The 20,109-nt window shown below is 44.8% G+C and overlaps 1 protein-coding gene across 1 annotated transcript in view; it reads left to right on the top strand.

Moving 5' to 3' along the window:
* BAZ1A (bromodomain adjacent to zinc finger domain 1A) overlaps positions 1–20,109 on the top strand; it is a 152,307-nt gene that overhangs the window by 114,830 nt on the left and 17,368 nt on the right. Inside the window, exons 22-23 of the mRNA XM_077262762.1 lie at positions 8,638–8,730; positions 8,821–9,068. Coding sequence (XP_077118877.1) covers positions 8,638–8,730; positions 8,821–9,068 — 341 coding nt within the window. The remainder of the gene's footprint in view (positions 1–8,637; positions 8,731–8,820; positions 9,069–20,109) is intronic.

Here is a 20,109-nt window from a genome sequence, read left to right as displayed (position 1 = left end):
AATCCAATATTGCAGCCAGCGGGTAAGGAAAGGGTGAATCAAACACCCGAAAACCCCGCCCCTATTGCTGAAATTTGTTCCCTCCAAATTCAGGTGACAGAATCCCTTTAAATAGAAGGTGCCACCAGTTTTCTTGTAGTTTGTTTTTTTGTGAAATTAAGCTTAAAATAGTAAATAAAATGTATTCATGCAATGTTTGCACTGTTTGCAAACATTTCTATATGAAAAATATTATATATTTTCTTACAAATATATATATATATTGACCACTAGGGGGAGCATTTTCCGTTTTAGACCTCAAGCAGCTATAGTAAGACTTACCAGCTTTACTGTTAGCTGGAAAATTGGGGCAGTAACTGCTGACATCACCATTTCCCTCTCCTTTTGGGTGGTCTAATATCCCTGGGGCAGAATGAAGAGCAGCATCACAGGGCAGAGCCATTTTGTGTGTGACTGCCCTGTGATCTGCTATCACCAGCAGTTACTGCATCAGAAACACAGCTACAGAGTTTACAGAAGAGCAGAACACAGTGGGCTCAGCAGCCATCCCCCCTTCCCCCACCTTAATCCCTGTCCTGTCAGCTGCCCTGCTCTTTCTCCAGGTGTCAGCTCCCTGTCTGCAGGCTGTAAATGCAGCTTCTTACCGGACTGTGTGTGAGGGGGGAGGTGGAGACAGAGCAGGAGAAGCACACAGGCAGGGCAGCGTGTGAGGAGCAGAGGATGTCTGCTCAGAACGTGCAGTGCCTGGACTGGAGTACAGAGGAGCAGGGAGGTAAACCACCCGCACTCCCCACTCTCCATCCTCCGGCTCCAGTGCACTTCTGTCCTGTGATAGAGTAAGTGGAGCTCGGCAGAGAGCACTGGGCTATAATAAAATGGTGGCCAGTCACACCTACAGCAATGATTAGTGCAGCCCACAGAGGCGGGCCCAGCTCACTGCTAAAGCAGCTACAATGTTAGAGATCGGGTCAGCGCCAGTCTATTATCTCCTATGTCCATGGGGTGCCGTAAAATGACACTGATAGTGTCCTGCTACTGCTGTGAAACCAAGATGTCAGCCCCCAGTGCCTTCTTTAAACTCATATAACATACGAAATATGTTTCACATGCATTTAAAACTTATTAGCATGTTATGCTACATTACAGTGATTTATTAATGATCTACAAACACGGTACCTTCCCTTTAAGCTTGGTGTCGGTAGGAGGCGGACATGGGTCTGCTACCAGATCCGCATTTTCCTTTTCAGATTCCTTGTTTGTGGTTATTAACCTTTTCCCTTTCTTTCAGGTCTTCTGAGGGTAACTGGGTGTAATTTCTCACCCTGTTTGCCCGTATTTATGCCACTGAGAAGAGCAGTATGGTATCGCCCACTCTCAAGCCCACAGGCAGGACCTGATCCCCTGTCACCTTTACGGTGTTTCAGGGTGAAGCCCTGTGGCCGGTCCTTTGCCTTTTCCCCACCCCTCTCCTCGTAGAGGGCTGGGAGGAAGACCGTGGCCTCCCCCTTCTGGTAAAGGGTTGATGCCATCTTCTGCACCGTCTGGAGACTGTGCGGGAAGGAGGATTCTGGATATCAGCGACTCTCTCCCACCCGAGGGCTCCTGATGAGATCCTCATCACTGTTGAGGGACTGGGACTCACCATAGGTATGTTCCCTCCTCTCCCTCCGCAGCAACAGGTGTCATCTCGAGGTACTGTCCCTTTAGGGACAGGGCGGCGTTAGTGGTCGAGATCATTTTACCAATGGCGGGGCTCAGCAATTGCTTTTTTCCACTCAAAACACTGAGCTTCGCCTTTCTGGCTGTTCATGCTCTCGGTGTGTCACCCAGTTGGAGGGGGACCTTTGTTTTCGCTGGCTGGCAGATTCTTCCGTCTGTTCACGCCCCCGGCGTGTCAGCCAATAGGACGCTTGCTTTCTCTTCTGCCAGCCGGCACATTGCAGCACTGTGGGGCAAGCTGGGGAGACTCTGTATACTGCTGCGTGCTCTGAAATCCTGTGCTCTCTGTAGACCTGCGGATGCTCTGCACACAGGGAGACACAGCTTCCATAGTTCTTTCTGCTGGTCGATGTGGGCATCGGGTAGGCTCTGTGCTTTTTTTGTCATAGCTCCTCCATAGCAGTATCCCCAAGGCTCAACTTATGCCCAACCCTAGAGAGGCTTTTTCTTGCCTTTTTAACCCCGTGATTCACTACGCCTGTACCCTTTGTAACAGAAAGTGGTCTTCAGGCCAGTTCTCCCCTTTCTGCCTGTTCTGCAGCCCCCCTCCATATCTGCCCCACAGGAGCCCTCTAACGCCCGGGATGAGAGCACTCCCCTCCCTCTGGAATGGGCTGTTGCCATGTCAGTCGGTCTCTGATCTGACAAAAGTTTCACAGTCCCTGGTCCAGGCCCTGGAATGACTTCAACATTTGTCCAATGCCACCAGTGCTCCGAACGCCTCTCATGGTGATTCGCACGCACCTGACCGCGACCTTCACAAGGACAAAGGCTAAGGAAGTGAGCTTTTTCCGATACTTCTTCCTTTCCTCCGAGTCCCTCTGCATCCTCCTGGATGCATTCCTCTCCCCCATGCCCCCTCCTCGGAGGTGGCTTTTGGCACAGATGTGGATTCAGAGTTTGAGTCTGATACGGACCCCAAAGATGCTGGATATGGTCAGTAGACTTACCCTGGCTATTACCCAAACTCTGAACCTAAAGGAGGACAAGGCACCTGCTCAGGAGCACTCAATCTCCTTAAAACGGGTAAAACGCCCTTCCCGGAGTTTTCCTAATCACAGGGAATTTGAGGCGATTATGTCCAAACACTGGGAACACCCTGGGAAGCGTTTCCCAGGAAGGAAGCGGCTCAATATTTTCTATCCCTTTAGCCCAGACCTTGTTGGTAGATGGGCAGAATCTCCTAATGAGGATCCACCAGTTTCTCGCCTGTCTTCTAAGACAGTCCAAAGTCTCTGTTGGACGGTGCTTCCATGAAAGACTCTACACATAGACAGAATCCTTGGCTAAGTCCGCTTTTGAAGCAGCTGGCGACTGTCCTATTTTTGTCTCCACCTGCCAGCTCCTCCGGATGAGTTGGCTGACCAGATTGCTCATGCTGGCAAATATCTTTTGATCGCTTCCTTGGATGCAACTATTTGCTCTGCCAGGGCTACCAGCAATATTGTGGCTATTAGCCGCAATCTCTGGTTGAAAGCATGGAATGCTGATCCACCGTCAAAGTCCCTCACTGGCCTTGCCTTCCAAGGCTCTAGACTTTTTGGGTCTGAACTGGATTAAATAATTTCCGATGCGACTGGCTGGAAAAGCACCTCGCTTCCCTAGTCCAAGCCTAAACGTCTTTTCAATAAGAGGTCGCTTCAATTTCATTCATTTCGGCCCTTTTCTTCTTCAGGAACTTCAGCCCAGCAGGATCGCTCTTCTGACCAAGGGGAAAGGAAGAGGCTGTCTTTCAAGCCAGCCTCTCACCAGTGATCAAAAGGGTCCGCTCATCCAAGTCTTCAGGGTCCACACCAACATGAGTCACACACCCCCCCATAGAGGAATCTCTCCAGGGTGGGAGGCCGTCTTCTTCTCTTTCGGGACTCTTGGTTGTCGGTGGTCGACGCCTGGGTCAGAGCGCGAGTCGCATCCGGTTACAGAATCGACTTTTCTTTCTCCCACCCCAGGAAGATATTTTTGTCTCGCCCGCCAAAACTTCCGTCTCAGGCCCCAGGGGTCCTTCAGGCCGTCTTTTCCCTACTACGCACAGGAGTAATCGTACCCGTTCCCTGGAACTAACAATTTTCAGGGTTCTACTCCAATCTTTTCATAGTCCCAAAGAAAGAACGATCGCTTTGTCCAATTTTGGACCTCAAGCGACTGAACCATCATGTTCGGATCCCTCATTTTCAGGATGGAATCCCTAGGTTTGTTTTTCGCCTCCATGAAACCAGGAGAATTTATTTGCTCTGTAGACATTCAGGATGCTCATCTTCACATTCCTGTTTGTGTTCAGCATCAGAGATTCCTACGGTTTGCGATCCAGGAGGACCACTTATCAGTTCACGGCTCTTCCCTTCGGCCTGGACACTGCCCCCAGGGTATTCACGAAGGTTATGGCCATCCTTTGCTCCAAGGGGTTTCTCATAATTCCATACTTGGACGATCTTCTGATCAAGGGGTCTTCCCGTCGCGAATGCAATCAGTCTTCAGATCACTCTGGACAATCTGATCCGTCTCTAGTGGATAGTCAACAAGGAGAAATCTTCCCTGACCCCAGCACAGTATAGGCAAAAAAAAAGTCAGCCAGCAGGGGTTCATCCACCAATTGTCAGGGAGCTAATCAGTTAGTGAGAAAGCAGGAGAAGCAATAAGAATTAAAACTTAAACCAACTCGTAACAGAATCTAGCACATAATAATTAATCTACGTTGTGAGCTATGTCCCCCAAATGAAGGCACAGAGAATAAGATTTTGCGATCAGTATCCAAAATCCTCTTTTCTCTATCACTTAATTGGGGGACACAGGTAAACATGAGATGTCCCAAAGCAGTCCTATGGGTTGGAAACGAAATGAAACATGCCCAGATCAGGTCACATGGTGGACATTTTTCCTCATGATGAACCTTCCTGCCCAAACTTGCATCAGCCAGCATAGATATGATAGATATGCACCATGTAGAATTTGGAAAAGGTATAGATTGAGGACCAGGTAGTGGTCTTGCATAGCTCTGTCGCAGAGGCCTGGTGATGAATGACCCAGGAGGCCCTCACAGTGAGCATAGAGTGAATCTTTACTCCCGGTGGGGACAGTCTATCCTTGACTCGATATGGCTCCACTATGGCAGAGTGAATCCAAAGAGCGATGGTAGCCCTGTAGGCTAGTCCTATGCAATCACAATCAGAGAACATAGAGTCAGAACGCCTGAAGGATGCTATTCTTCAAGTATAGGCACAGAGCCCTAATAGATTGCAACTTGTGGAGGAGCCGTACCAGAGAATGGGATGGAGATGAACAGAAGAACAGTGTGCTCTGTAAGGTGCAAGGGAGACACCACCTTGGGAAGAAAGATGGTACCAGTCTGAGGACCACCTTGTCCTGATGGACAAGGAAAGAGCGGCACGAGAGAGCTACCAGTTCCGAGACTTGCCTGAGAGGTGGTCATGACAAGGAAGGAAACCATCCAGGAAAGAAAGGATATGGCGATATATTGAATGGGTTCAAAGAGAGGTCCCTGGAGAACAATCAAGACTAGGTTAAGGTTCCACGTGTCCATGGGAGGATGATGGGGAAGAACTGATGTGCAACCCTGACGGATAATCCGGACTCCATGCCGGACTGCAGAAAAGCCAGGAGAGACTGAAAAGAAAAATACATGGACTCCACCTGTTTGGTTTTGCACCAGCGAAAGAAGGTCTTCCACTTAAGATGGTATATGGAGGAGGACAAGTGGTTTCTTGCCTTGTTCATGGTCTGAATGGCCTGATTTGAGAGAACTGCATTCTTCAGGACTACAGCTTGAACAACCATGCCATTAAATTGAGACACTGAATCCTGGTGGAAGTGAAGTCCCCTGAGCGAGCAGCTCTGGGCCACTCGTCCGTTTCTATGGGGTGTCTGCGAGGTTGACCACCTTTTGTGTACCAGGCCCAGAAGGGGCGACGAGGATGACACATACTCCTTCTGCTTTAATCTTCTTGGCAAGTCTGAGTGTCAAGGGTAGAGGTGGGATGCAAAAGGTCGAACTGGGACCACTTTACGCCTCGTTCTGACCTAATGGTTGATGTATGCCACGGCATTGTCGGATTGAATGCATAATGGGTGACCTGCTAGCAGGTCCTGCCAGTGAAGGAGAAGTAGATTGCTCTGAGTTCTAGAATGTTGATGGGGAGAGAGGACTCTTTTTATTGTCCCATCAGCCTTGAACTGTGTGTTGTGGAATGCTGCCCCTATCCTAGACTGGCACCCGTCATAACAATCTTCCAGTGTAGTGGGAAGAATGGTCTTCCACGCCAAATGGAAGGAGAGCACCACTAGCATGGACACTGTTTTACTCGCGAGGGTAGGAGGATGGGCCATTTCAGGGAAAGGGAGGGGATCCTCTTGTCCCAGGTGGACTAGAGCCAACTAAAGGGCATACATGGAACTGTGCAAAGAGAACTACTTCCATGGCGGCGATCATCTTGCCCAGGACACTCATTCGGAGCTGAAAGTGTGAGGGCGAGGGGCACCTGAAGGAGCAAATTCCAAGCAGGATAGCTGAGACCTTTGTTTTGGGAAGGTAGGCTCTTGCGTGTTCGGTGTCAAACTGTATGTAAAGGAAGACTAGGAGTTGAGCTGGGATCGGTGAGTACTTTGCCGTGTTGACGAGCTAGCCTAGGTGATTAAGTATCAAGAATGATCTGGAGACTCTCGCAGCATTCCAGGTGGTGGTAGGAAGGAGCATTGATCAGAATGCCGTCTAGATATTGGACGACCAGAATCCCTCTCGTAGAATTGCCATGACCTTGGTAACTACCCTGGACACAGAGGCTAAGCCAAAGGGAAGGACTGTGAATCTGAGTAATGTCTGATGAGGAAGCTCATATTGGGATTGTGAAGATGGGCATATTGGATGTCCACTGAGCAGAGGAATTCCTCAGTTCCCTGAAATGGTTCAGTTGGGGGGTTAAGATTAGAAGAAGCGATAGCGGGGGGAGGGAAGAAAATTCTATTTTGTAGCCAATGGAGACTCTCTCTCTCTTAACCCAGCTCGACTATAGATCCACGTTTTACAGAAGAGAAGACGGTCTCCCACCCTGAGAGGTTTCCCAGGTTGGCACGGCTCCTCATGTAGGTAAAAACGTGTTACATGTGGAGGGTGCTAACTAGGATTGACAGCCATGCTGGCAGGCCAGGAGGGGGGGTCTGTTTGAAGGACTGTGTATTTTTTTTTTTTTTAATATTTATTTGATTTCCTGATGAACTGGGGTTGTTTTCGTCTGGCAGAGAACCCCAAATGTACAAAATACCAAAAGGAATTGAAGAAAGCATATCATAAGAGGGCGGGGAGCGGGCGGCTTTGGTTGGGGAGGAGAGGTACTCTTCCGTTCAGTGAATTGATCAAATTTGTTTCCTGAAGAGACACCTGGAAAGTAAGGCTGGTGAGAGACTTCTCGGAAGCCATGTCTGTTCCAGGCCCTGACCCAAAGGATTCTGCGGATGGCAATTTAGTTGCTGACTGATAAATATTCGAGTTTGTAAATGAAAATGCAGACACTATTGTGTTTGAGCAGCCCATTATTCCCTTTTCTTCATTTCTAGTTTAAAATTGATAAATTTAATTTGAAATTGAATGTACAGCTCCCAGTGCCTTTTGTGTATATAAAAATAAATGCTATTATGAGGATTGAGATTTATTTCTCAGCTCTTTTAAACACACTGCTGTTATTTTGCACATAACTGTATCTCCCACATTCCTATATTCCTATAGAGGTCACCAATTGTTTAGACCTGGACAACCACTTTAACCCCTTTCCAACTTTGGGCGTAATAATACACCCAAGTCTGACACTCCCTGTTTGGTGCAGGCTCCGGCGCTGAGCCCACACCTTTCTTGGCACTTGTCAGCTGAAGAGCCGTGGGTGGAATCGCGATCCACCCGCCGCTGTTAACGATTTAAATGCTGCTGTCAATCTCACACTTAGCCGAAGCGCGTTTTTAATCCCGCCCATCGGTAACCCCGTCACATGATCGCGGGTCACCGATTGGGCGGCATGACAGCCAGAGGTCTGCAGCAGACCTCTATGGTTCTTTGCCAGATTGCTATGAGCGCTCATAGCAAGCGAGCATATCGGCTACATGTTGGTGATCTGATCACCTGTGTGTAGCAGAAGCGCTCAAAGTATTGCAGCTTCTAGTCAAAATCGCATGATCGATCATCATGAGAAAGACTTAACCCGATCGCTAAGCAGTGAGAAAATAAAAATCGCCAGAAGTACTTTTTTTTTTTTTTTTTTGTCGCAGCTACATTGCAATAAAATGCAGTAACAGGCAATCAAAAGATTGTATCTGCACCAAAATGGTATCAATGGAAACGTCAGCTCGTTGCACAAAAAATAAGCCCTCTCCCAGCCCCAGATCATGAAAAATATAGATTCTACAGGTCTCGGAAAATGGCTCACTTTTTTTTTTTTTTTAAACAGATTTTGGAATTTTTTTTCACCACTCAAATAAAAAAAACCTAGACATGTTTGGTGTCTGCGACCTGGAGAATCATAATGGCATGTCAGTTTTAGCAGTTAGTGGACATGGTTAAAAAAAAAAATGCTGTGATTTTTTTTTTTTTTTTTTTTAAACTTTTTTTTTTTTGCTATTTCACCACACCTGGAATTTGTTTTTCTGTACACGATATGTTAAAACCAATGGTGACGTAAAAACTTATGGCTCTGGCAAGAAGGGGAGCAAAAAACAAATTCAAAAGCACCCCTAGTCGTTAAGGGGTTAATGGAAATTATCCCTTCATGCATTGACTTATTGCTAGGTTTTATACACATACACGAGTCATTGGCGGAATAAGTGTGTTATCTGTGCAGCTAAATTGCCATAGTAGTACAGCAGCGCTAGTTAAAGTAGGAGGTAGATCTTGCCTGAAGTAATATGTGGTCAATTGGACAGGTGATGCAGAAGATGGTAAGAAGAACTCCAAGTTTGATAAAAAGAAAGCCGAAAAAAATAAGAAAGATGAAGATCAAATTGGTGAAAGAGATGGTAAGTACGGTAACATTAAAAGCTTCTATCTTCTCACAGGAGACTGAATAAAACACGGCAACAATTGTGATTTGTCTTGTCTCATTGTAGATGGTAGCGACAGTGGCCGTGTTCAGAGAACCTTGCTGGACCGCTGGCGAGAATCTTTACTAGCATCTGGCAGCTTGTCTCAAATCTTCCTTCACTTATCAACACTGGAACGCAGTATTTTGTGGTCTCGATCTATTCGTAACGCCAGGTGCAAAGTTTGCCGCAAGAAAGGAGATAATGAGAGCATGATCCTGTGTGACGGGTGTGAAAGAGGGCACCATATCTACTGTGTGAGGCCCAAGCTGAAGGTAATTTGAGCAGTCATAATATTTTTAATTAAAGGGACCCTGTCAGCTTCCCCAGGACCCCCCAAACATGTTTTTTATTGAACCTTTTATTTACATCTGCAAACTTGATGACCCTATACCTGTGGGCTGATATTTGCTGAGAAAATCCCTATACTTGTGGGCTGATATTTGCTGAGCAGGTCTAGGGGCAATCCTAGAGAATTTATTTTACTACTAATGGGACATCTGTTTCGCTTAGAGGCTGATGCAATTCAAATAATTAAATTATATTATTTGCACTTTTTTGATAGCAGCTTATCAATTTTAAAAGAACCCGCCTCAACTGAGTTATCAAAACGCCCATATAAATAAGGCATATTTCATATCCTTTATATGGAATCTGTCAGCTGCCCTAGCCCCACTAGACCGCCACCATGTCTGACGCCCTATAACGCCTCCCAATTTCTGCACTTGAATGTGTTTGTGGCATTGAGACACTTGACAAAAAAATTACCGTATATACTCTAGTATAAGCCGAGATTTTCAGCCCCAAAAAATGGTCTGAAAGTGCCACTCTTGGCTTATATTCGAGTCATGGTCGGTGGGGGGGGGGGGTCAGCGGGTGAGGGGGAGCAACGACTGTCATATAACCGCTCCTGACGCGGTCCCTGCATGTCCCATGGTCTCCGGCGCCGCCACCTTCTTCCTCTGTTCAACGGTCACGAGGTACCGCTCATTACAGTAATGAATATGGACTCCACTCCCATAGGGATGGAGCCGCATATTCATTCCCGTAATGAGCGGTACCAGTGATCGCTGACAGAGGAAGAAGCTGCCGCGCCTCCCGGAGACCATCTGTCCAGGAGAAGCAGGGACTGCGCCGGGAGCAGGTGAGTATTTCATATTCACCTGTCCCTCGTTCCTGCGTCGGCGCCGCTCAGTCGTCCGCGTGTCCTCTGCAGTGACTGTTCAGGTCAGAGGGTGCGATGACGTATTAGTGTGCACGCCGCCCTCTGCCTGAACAGTGAGTGCGGAGAGACGGGACGCTGAGGAGCAGCGACGAGAGGTGAGTATGTCATTTTATTTTTCATTGCAGCAGCAGCATTACATGTGGCACATTGTTATATGGAGCATCTTATGGGGCCATAATGTATTGTATGGAGCATTATATGGGGCACATTGTTATATGGAGCATCTATGGGGTCATAAAGAACTGTATGGGGCATTACATGTGGCACATAGTTATATGGAGCATCTATGGGGCCATAATGAACTGCATGGCGCATTATATGGAGCATCTATGGGGCCATAATGAACTGCATGGGGCATTATATGTGGCACATTGTTCTATGGAGCATCTATGGGGCCATAATGAACTGCATGGGGCATTACATGTGGCACATTGTTATATGGGGCCATAATGAACTGCATGGGGCATTACATGTGGCACATTGTTATATGGGGCCATAATGAACTGCATGGGGCATTACATGTGGCACATTGTTATGTAGAGCATCTATGGGGCCATACTGAACTGTATGGATGGAGCATTATATGGGGCATATTTGTATATGGAGCATCTATGCGGCCATAATGAACTGCATGGGGCATTACATGTGGCACATAATTATATGGAGCATCTATGGGGCCATAATGAACTGCATGGAGCATTATATGGGGCATGTTTGTATATGGAGCATCTTATGGGGCCATAATGAACTGCATGGAGCATTATATGTGGCACATTGTTATGTAGAGCATCTATGGGGCCATACTGAACTGTATGGATGGAGCATTATATGGGGCATATTTGTATATGGAGCATCTATGGGGCCATAATGAACTGTATGGAGCATTATATGGGGCACATTGTTATATGGAGCATCTATGGGGCCATGATGAACTGCATGGAGCATTATATCGGGCATGTTTGTATATGGAGCATCTTATGGGGCCATAATGAACTGCATGGAGCATTATATGGGGCATATTTGTATATGGAGCATCTATGGGGCCATAATGATCTGTATGGAGCATTACATGTGGCACATTGTTATATGGAGCATCTATGGGGCCATAATGAACTGCATGGAGCTTTATATGGGGCATGTTTGTATATGGAGCATCTTATGGGGCCATAATGAACCGCATGGAGCATTATATGTGGCATATTTGTATATGGAGCATCTATGGGTCCATAATCTGTATGGAGCATTATATGGGGCATATTTGTATATGGAGCATCTATGGGGCCATAATGAACTGCATGGAGCATATGTGGCACATTGTTATATGGAGCATCTACGGGGCCATAATGAACTGCATGGAGCATTATATGGGGCATATTTGTATATGGAGCATCTTATGGGGCCATAATGAACTGCATGGAGCATTATATGTGGCACATCGTTATATGGAGCGTCTTTGGGGCCATCGTGAACTGTATGGAGCATTATATGGGGCTCCTGATTCAATATGGATATTCAAAAACACTTAACCTACTGATGTCTCAATTAATTTTACTTTTATTGGTATCTATTTTTATTTTTGAAATTTACCATTAGCTGCTGCATTTCCCACCCTAGGCTTATACTCGAGTCATAAAGTTTACCCAGTTTTTTTGTGGCAAAATTAGGGGGGTTGGCTTATACTCGAGTATATACGGTAAATCTTCATTCTGTGCTTGCATGGAAATGACTAGTTCAGCAGTACATGGATTGCCTTACACTACTCCTGCACTTCATCTTGCAAACATTCCTCTGTATGTGATTGACATGATATGCTCTCAGCATAGCAGACCACTAGTCTACAAACCCCAGTCACATAGAGGGATGTGCAGGCTTTCAGAGTCCTTAGTGTACACTGCTCTGAGATAGACCTTTCTAGATGTATATCTATAGAGAGATATTGGTGAGTGAACATGTTCCTATAACACGATATTACTACAGCACGCCCAAGATACTCTGATAACACCCGTTCATGCTCGGATAACGCGATTATCAGAGCACGTTCACTTGTCGCATATAGAAAGATCTATTTCTTAAGTACAGTGAAAGGAAGGAAAAAGCAGAGTCTGAACAGCACTTACTGTGAATGTAATGATGCTGTACAGACATCACTGTCACTCCTCCTCTCACTATGGAGCCTACAGTGGCTTGCGTTAGTATTCACCCTCTTGGCTTTTTTCCTATTTTGTTACCTTTCAACCTGTTTAAATATTTTTTAATCCAATTTGTGTATGATGCAGTAAATAAAAATACACAACTACTAATAAAATTCACCCTAGTGAATAATGTCCACTAAATAATGTCAAACAACCTATTTCAGAGTGAACAGAAACTGAAGCATTACAGTATTTAAAAACAATTTATTATAGATTAAAGTATAAAACGGAGAAAAACTGACAACAAAACTGTACAATATCACATAACAAAAAATACTGAGTGTAGAATACAGATCCAATAATATAGTAAAAGATACCAATACGGTGAATAGTCTTTCAAGACAACAAAATACATTAGGGGTTTAGTAAAATACCAGTATGATCTGTAGCTCACAGGGACTCTGACTCCAACATACGTTTCGCCACCGTGGCTTTTTCAAGAAGTCCTGGCTTTTTCACTCCTTGAAAAAGCCATGTTGGCGAAACGTACATTGGAGTCAGAGTCCCTGTGAGCTACAGATCATCTTTACACTGGTACTGGTATTTTACTAAGGTCCTAATGTATTTTGTTGTCTTGAAAGACTATTCGCCGTATTTGCGCAAGCACTTTGAGTCCAGATAGACTGCATAGTTTCACTTGTGGGGTTGTCCCCCTTTTTGGGTATACTGTGTCTAGTATCTTTTACTATATTATTGGATCTGTATTCTACACTCAGTATTTTTTGTAATATGATATTGTACAGTTTTGTTGTCAGTTTATCTCCGTTTTATACTTTAATCTATAATTGTTTTTAAATACTATAATGCTTCAGTTTCTGTTCACTCTGAAATAGACTATTTACTGCATCAAACAACCTAAGTTGAAGTGCGAAAAATTGACAATAAATTTATGGTATCAAAGAACTAAAAATTGTCATGTGCGCATGTATTCCTCTCTTTTGCAATGAAGTCCCTAAAAAAAAATTTTGTGCAAGCAATTCTCTTCATAAGTCCCATGCTTAGTGACAGGACGTACCCTGTGTGCAATCTAAGTGTTACATAGTTGATCAGTATATACACTTTACTTTTCCTGAAAGGCCACAGAGGCTGCAACACCATTAACAAGAGGCACCACTAACCAAACACCATGAAGACCAAGCAACACTCAAGTGGCTTAAAGGGAACCTGTCGCCCCCAAAATCGAAGGTGAAGTAAGTTCACCGTCATCAGGGGCTTATCTACAGCATTCTGTAATGCTGTAGATAAGCCGCCGATGTTACCTGAAAGAGGAGAAAAAGAGGTTAGATTATACTCACCCAGGGGCGGTCCCGCTCCGATGGGCGTCTTAGGTCTGGTACAGCGGTTCCCATCTTCATTCCATGACATCCTCTTCTGGTCTTCACGACGCGGCTCCGGTGCAGGCGTGCTTTGTCTGCCATGCTGAGGGCAGAGCAAAGTACTGCAGTGTGCAGGCGCCGGAAAGGTCAGAGAGGCCCGGCGCCTGCACACTGCAGTACTTTGCTCTGCCCTCAACAGGGCAGACAAAGTACGCCTGCGCCGGAGCCGCGGCGTGAAGACCAGAAGAGGACGTCATGGAATGAAGATAGGAGGCACCAGAGCGGACCTGAGACACCCATTTGACCGGACCACAGCGGGACCGCCCCTGGGTGAGTATAATATAACCTGTTTTTCTCCTCTTTCAGGTAACATCGGGGGCTTATCTACAGCATTACAGAATGCTGTAGATAAGCCCCTGATGACGGTGAGCTTTCCTCACCATCGATTTTGGGGGTGACAGGTTCCCTTTAAGGATAAAAGTGTAAATGTTTTGGAGTGGCAGAGTCAATTCCCAGACCTTAATCCAACTGAGAATTTGTCGTCAGACTTGAAGTTTGCTGTACACCAGAGGAAACTATCTAACTTGTAGGAGCTGGAGCAGTTTTGCCTTGAGGAATGGGTAGAAATACCGGTGGGAAGATGTGGAAAGCTGAGACTTATCCAAAGCTGTAACTGCTGCAAAAGGAGGCTCTACAAAGTACTGATTTTAGGGAGGTGTGAATAGTTATGCACACTGAAGTTATCATTTGGTTTTCTTTTTTTGTGAAGCACAGTGGTAGGCATTTTCTTTAAAGCAGGAAAATTCCAGGTTGTGAAGAAGCAAAGCATAAAAATGCCAAGGGTGTGAATACTTTTGCAAGCTACTGTGCGATAAATTATATATATAATATTGTGTGCTTTATAAAACCTCCCAGCTATTTGGTAAGCACTATAGCTATTTGCTGATCCCTAGTAATTGACCCTATTACAATACACTTATAAATTCCATTTTTAGTTATAAAATGAAAAAAATATATAATGGTTTTAATAGATAGGGATATATATATATATATATAACACAAATAAAGAAAAAAACGAGCAGCACTGTCCCAATACCCACGAACACACAGGCAGCCGATGATAGAATTCACAGACGAACCTTTTTAGCTGTGCCACAACATAGAACCTTCGGTGCTCCTCTCCAAGAAAAAGTCCATATATCAATATCTTAGTGAAGAAAAAATGGGGAGCGCACTCACCGGTCTTCTGTAAAAACACTTCTTTATTGAATAAGTAACATCCAGGCGGTAACGGAGGCCGGGGGAGAGAGGGAGCAGGGGTGGACGACGGCCGTTTCGCGCTAGTCCAGCGCTTCTACGGGTCGATTTGTGCTCAGGAGCCAGCAACGGATATAGTGTCCAGAACTGAACACACCCCACCGCTCGATCCCTCCCACAAACCAAAAATACATTAAGCACACAATTAGAAACATTTAAAACAAATAAAAAAGACATTGGAGTGAATGCAACAAAGCGGAGTATCCCGCGCACATGGGAAAGCAATACAGTAAAGAAAGTCAAACATGCCGCTCTGCAATAACCAATCATATGCAAGAAACGGGACCAGTACTCTTGCGCCACCTACAGGAAAATCGACATGTCGACTCTATCATTGAAGCCAAGCGGACCCATAGCGCCACTGCGTAGGATCCACCTGGCTTCACATCTCAGCAATAAGTTATCAAGATCGCCACCCTGGATCGGCAGAGCAACTTTTTCCACACCGGCAAAGGTAAGGCAATCCGTCTTACCACCATGCTTGTCCTTCATATGTGTAATGAAACGAGGGACTCCTTTCCCTGTCACCACTGATCTACAGTGCTCCCGGAAACGGACATACATCGGCCGGATGGTTTTGCCGATGTAGAAGTGCCTACAAGGACAAAATATGATATAAACTATATGGTCAGTTTTACAAGTGATGAAATCATTAACTATATGTGACACCGCACCTATTTGGAGACTGCGACCTATGAGATGTTGCTGACAACATGAACAGTGGCCGCACCTGAAATTCCCCTTCGGGGATGCCCCCATTAGCCAATTCGTACTAGGTTTTGTCACCCGATTTTTCACCAACTTGTCCCGAAGCCTAACGCTTCTTCTATTGGCTATTAACGGCCCTCTTACCGCAACTTCTGCCAGTTCTTTGTCTCTTTCTAAGAGGTGCCAGTTCTTTTTTATCGCCAATCTAATCTGCTGATCCATATTGCTAAATTTAAAGCAAAAGTTAAACCTTTTATTATTCTCCTTTCTCTGGCGGGCCGACTTCCTGATACCTTTCGTTATTCTTTCATCCTTCACTCTATTAAGAGCCGATGTCAGGACTCTCTCCGGGTAACCTCTATTTCTAAACCTGTCCCTCATCTCTTCGGCCTGACATAAAAATCCTTCCTCAGTATTATTCACTCTACTAGTTCTCAAAAATTGGCTGTACGGTACTGCTTGTTTAGTGTGCATAGGATGGTAGCTATTGTAATGCATTATGGTATTAGCTGCTACTGGTTTCCTAAAAAGAGAAGTACATACCTTACCTTCTCTAATCTCTACCAAAACATCCAGGAATTCAAGACGTTCTCCTCCAAATACTGATGTAAAGGTCATATTCAGGTTGTTGGTACAATTAAGATGTTCAACAAAATTATCAAAAATACTTTTGGGACCATCCCAAATTACTACGATGTCGTCGACATACCTACGGAAATATTTAATATGCTGCAAAAATTTATTATCATCCGAGTATATGTACTTTTCTTCAAAATAACCAAGAAACAAATTCGCAAAAGTGCAAGCTACCGGGGTCCCCATCGCAGTACCCTCCTGCTGCAGGTACCAATCCTCCAAAAAGGTGAAGGCATTATGGGTTAAAATGAATTTCAATCCTTCACATACAAAATTGGTAAACATATCACTCCTATCTGTGGTGCTCAAAATGGTTTTGATAATATCTACCCCAGTAATCTGGGGGATCCTAGTGTAGAGGCTTTCTACGTCAATCGACGCCAACGAAAAGCCCTCCTGCCACTCAAAACCTTGTATGCTATCCAAAAATGAGTTTGTATCTCTAAGATAAGAGGGAATATTTTTCAACAAAGGGCGTAGTAACCAGTCCAAGTACTGGGAGAGGGGCTCTGTAAGAGACCCTATCCCAGACACAATGGGACGTCCTGGGGGACATGTGGTAGATTTGTGCACCTTAGGAATATGGTACCAATGAGGTCTGGTGGGGAACCCCGGTAGCAATTTCTCAGCTTTCTTCTGCGAAATAATACCCAACTCGACATACCTCCTCAAGTAGGACCTTAATTCATCCTTAAATTTCTGCACAGGATTCCTGGAAAGTGCCCTATAAACCACGCTGTCTGACAATTGCCTTTTAGCCTCATTTATATAGTAGTGTCTAGGGAGTAAAACAATCTTCCCTCCCTTGTCAGCAGCCCTGACAATAGTGTCTTCCCAAGACCTGATCTCCCGTAATGCTATTTCTTCTTTAATTGTGATGTTATTACTGGCTTTAGGATATATCAACGCCTCGACATCTTTAATAACCTGTGCCTCAAACAGATCGATCATATTACCGGGGGATACAACAGGCATAAATTTCGAGGAGACTCCTCCTCTAAAGGGTATTCCACTAATAGCCTCCTCCATCTTACCCCCATTCGACTCTTCTGTTAACCCCAATAAAAGATCTGCGTCTTGCCTTATGTCAGCCAAAGCCCCTGTGCCTGCCATAAAACCCAAAGGGCCGATATTAACTGGATTCTCGCCTTCAGGCGAAATACTGGGCACATCTTTATTAACAAAATTTTTAAAGAGATGAATTTTTCTGGTGGATTTAAATAAGTCGATCTTAAACTCAGTTAAGTCAAAATCTTCCGGAATGCTGTAATTCAGGCCTTTAGATAGCAAGGACAGGTGATCCGGAGTCAAAACGTGGTCAGTCAAGTTAAGCACCGCCTCTTCCAAGGGGACGGTTAATATTTCCTTGTCCAAGTGACATGTCGCCGTTTCCGTTGTTTTCTTTGTTCTCCTTCGTTGCTCTTTTCTTCCACCCCTCCGGGTCTTACTCCTAAAGGGGTAGATGCTCCTGCATCTTCTTTATCAATATCAGGTAACGCATCTGAGGAGCCTGCTACAATATCCCCACTATCACTGAGGCTCGACTCCGATTCTGTGGTGAGATAATCCTTAAATCGATTTTTGTTATTGGTACCAGTTTTTCTCTTCCAATTAGTCATATTCCTGTTTCTGCTGCGGCCATCAATGGACACATTCCAGGAGAATACCCGGTCATTATCAAAATCCGCTTTGTCCCGTATAAATTTGTCCCTCTTTTTCTGCTTTATATTAGCTTGAATGGGCAACAATTTACTTTCTAGTTTTTTCTGACACACTCCCCATTGACTTTCTGTCATTCTTGTTTTAAGCTCTTCCTGCGTTTTATTGAGCTCAACATTGACTGAATCACTTGATTCAGTCAATGTTGAGCTCAATAAAACGCAGGAAGAGCTTAAAACAAGAATGAGCAAGCAGGAGCATCTACCCCTTTAGGAGTAAGACCCGGAGGGGTGGAAGAAAAGAGCAACGAAGGAGAACAAAGAAAACAACGGAAACGGCGACATGTCACTTGGACAAGGAAATATTAACCGTCCCCTTGGAAGAGGCGGTGCTTAACTTGACTGACCACGTTTTGACTCCGGATCACCTGTCCTTGCTATCTAAAGGCCTGAATTACAGCATTCCGGAAGATTTTGACTTAACTGAGTTTAAGATCGACTTATTTAAATCCACCAGAAAAATTCATCTCTTTAAAAATTTTGTTAATAAAGATGTGCCCAGTATTTCGCCTGAAGGCGAGAATCCAGTTAATATCGGCCCTTTGGGTTTTATGGCAGGCACAGGGGCTTTGGCTGACATAAGGCAAGACGCAGATCTTTTATTGGGGTTAACAGAAGAGTCGAATGGGGGTAAGATGGAGGAGGCTATTAGTGGAATACCCTTTAGAGGAGGAGTCTCCTCGAAATTTATGCCTGTTGTATCCCCCGGTAATATGATCGATCTGTTTGAGGCACAGGTTATTAAAGATGTCGAGGCGTTGATATATCCTAAAGCCAGTAATAACATCACAATTAAAGAAGAAATAGCATTACGGGAGATCAGGTCTTGGGAAGACACTATTGTCAGGGCTGCTGACAAGGGAGGGAAGATTGTTTTACTCCCTAGACACTACTATATAAATGAGGCTAAAAGGCAATTGTCAGACAGCGTGGTTTATAGGGCACTTTCCAGGAATCCTGTGCAGAAATTTAAGGATGAATTAAGGTCCTACTTGAGGAGGTATGTCGAGTTGGGTATTATTTCGCAGAAGAAAGCTGAGAAATTGCTACCGGGGTTCCCCACCAGACCTCATTGGTACCATATTCCTAAGGTGCACAAATCTACCACATGTCCCCCAGGACGTCCCATTGTGTCTGGGATAGGGTCTCTTACAGAGCCCCTCTCCCAGTACTTGGACTGGTTACTACGCCCTTTGTTGAAAAATATTCCCTCTTATCTTAGAGATACAAACTCATTTTTGGATAGCATACAAGGTTTTGAGTGGCAGGAGGGCTTTTCGTTGGCGTCGATTGACGTAGAAAGCCTCTACACTAGGATCCCCCAGATTACTGGGGTAGATATTATCAAAACCATTTTGAGCACCACAGATAGGAGTGATATGTTTACCAATTTTGTATGTGAAGGATTGAAATTCATTTTAACCCATAATGCCTTCACCTTTTTGGAGGATTGGTACCTGCAGCAGGAGGGTACTGCGATGGGGACCCCGGTAGCTTGCACTTTTGCGAATTTGTTTCTTGGTTATTTTGAAGAAAAGTACATATACTCGGATGATAATAAATTTTTGCAGCATATTAAATATTTCCGTAGGTATGTCGACGACATCGTAGTAATTTGGGATGGTCCCAAAAGTATTTTTGATAATTTTGTTGAACATCTTAATTGTACCAACAACCTGAATATGACCTTTACATCAGTATTTGGAGGAGAACGTCTTGAATTCCTGGATGTTTTGGTAGAGATTAGAGAAGGTAAGGTATGTACTTCTCTTTTTAGGAAACCAGTAGCAGCTAATACCATAATGCATTACAATAGCTACCATCCTATGCACACTAAACAAGCAGTACCGTACAGCCAATTTTTGAGAACTAGTAGAGTGAATAATACTGAGGAAGGATTTTTATGTCAGGCCGAAGAGATGAGGGACAGGTTTAGAAATAGAGGTTACCCGGAGAGAGTCCTGACATCGGCTCTTAATAGAGTGAAGGATGAAAGAATAACGAAAGGTATCAGGAAGTCGGCCCGCCAGAGAAAGGAGAATAATAAAAGGTTTAACTTTTGCTTTAAATTTAGCAATATGGATCAGCAGATTAGATTGGCGATAAAAAAGAACTGGCACCTCTTAGAAAGAGACAAAGAACTGGCAGAAGTTGCGGTAAGAGGGCCGTTAATAGCCAATAGAAGAAGCGTTAGGCTTCGGGAC

Source organism: Ranitomeya variabilis, chromosome 1, assembly GCF_051348905.1.
Source record: "Ranitomeya variabilis isolate aRanVar5 chromosome 1, aRanVar5.hap1, whole genome shotgun sequence".
In the NCBI taxonomy this organism is placed as follows: domain Eukaryota; kingdom Metazoa; phylum Chordata; class Amphibia; order Anura; family Dendrobatidae; genus Ranitomeya; species Ranitomeya variabilis.
This window is presented reverse-complemented; position numbering and strand designations above follow the sequence as displayed.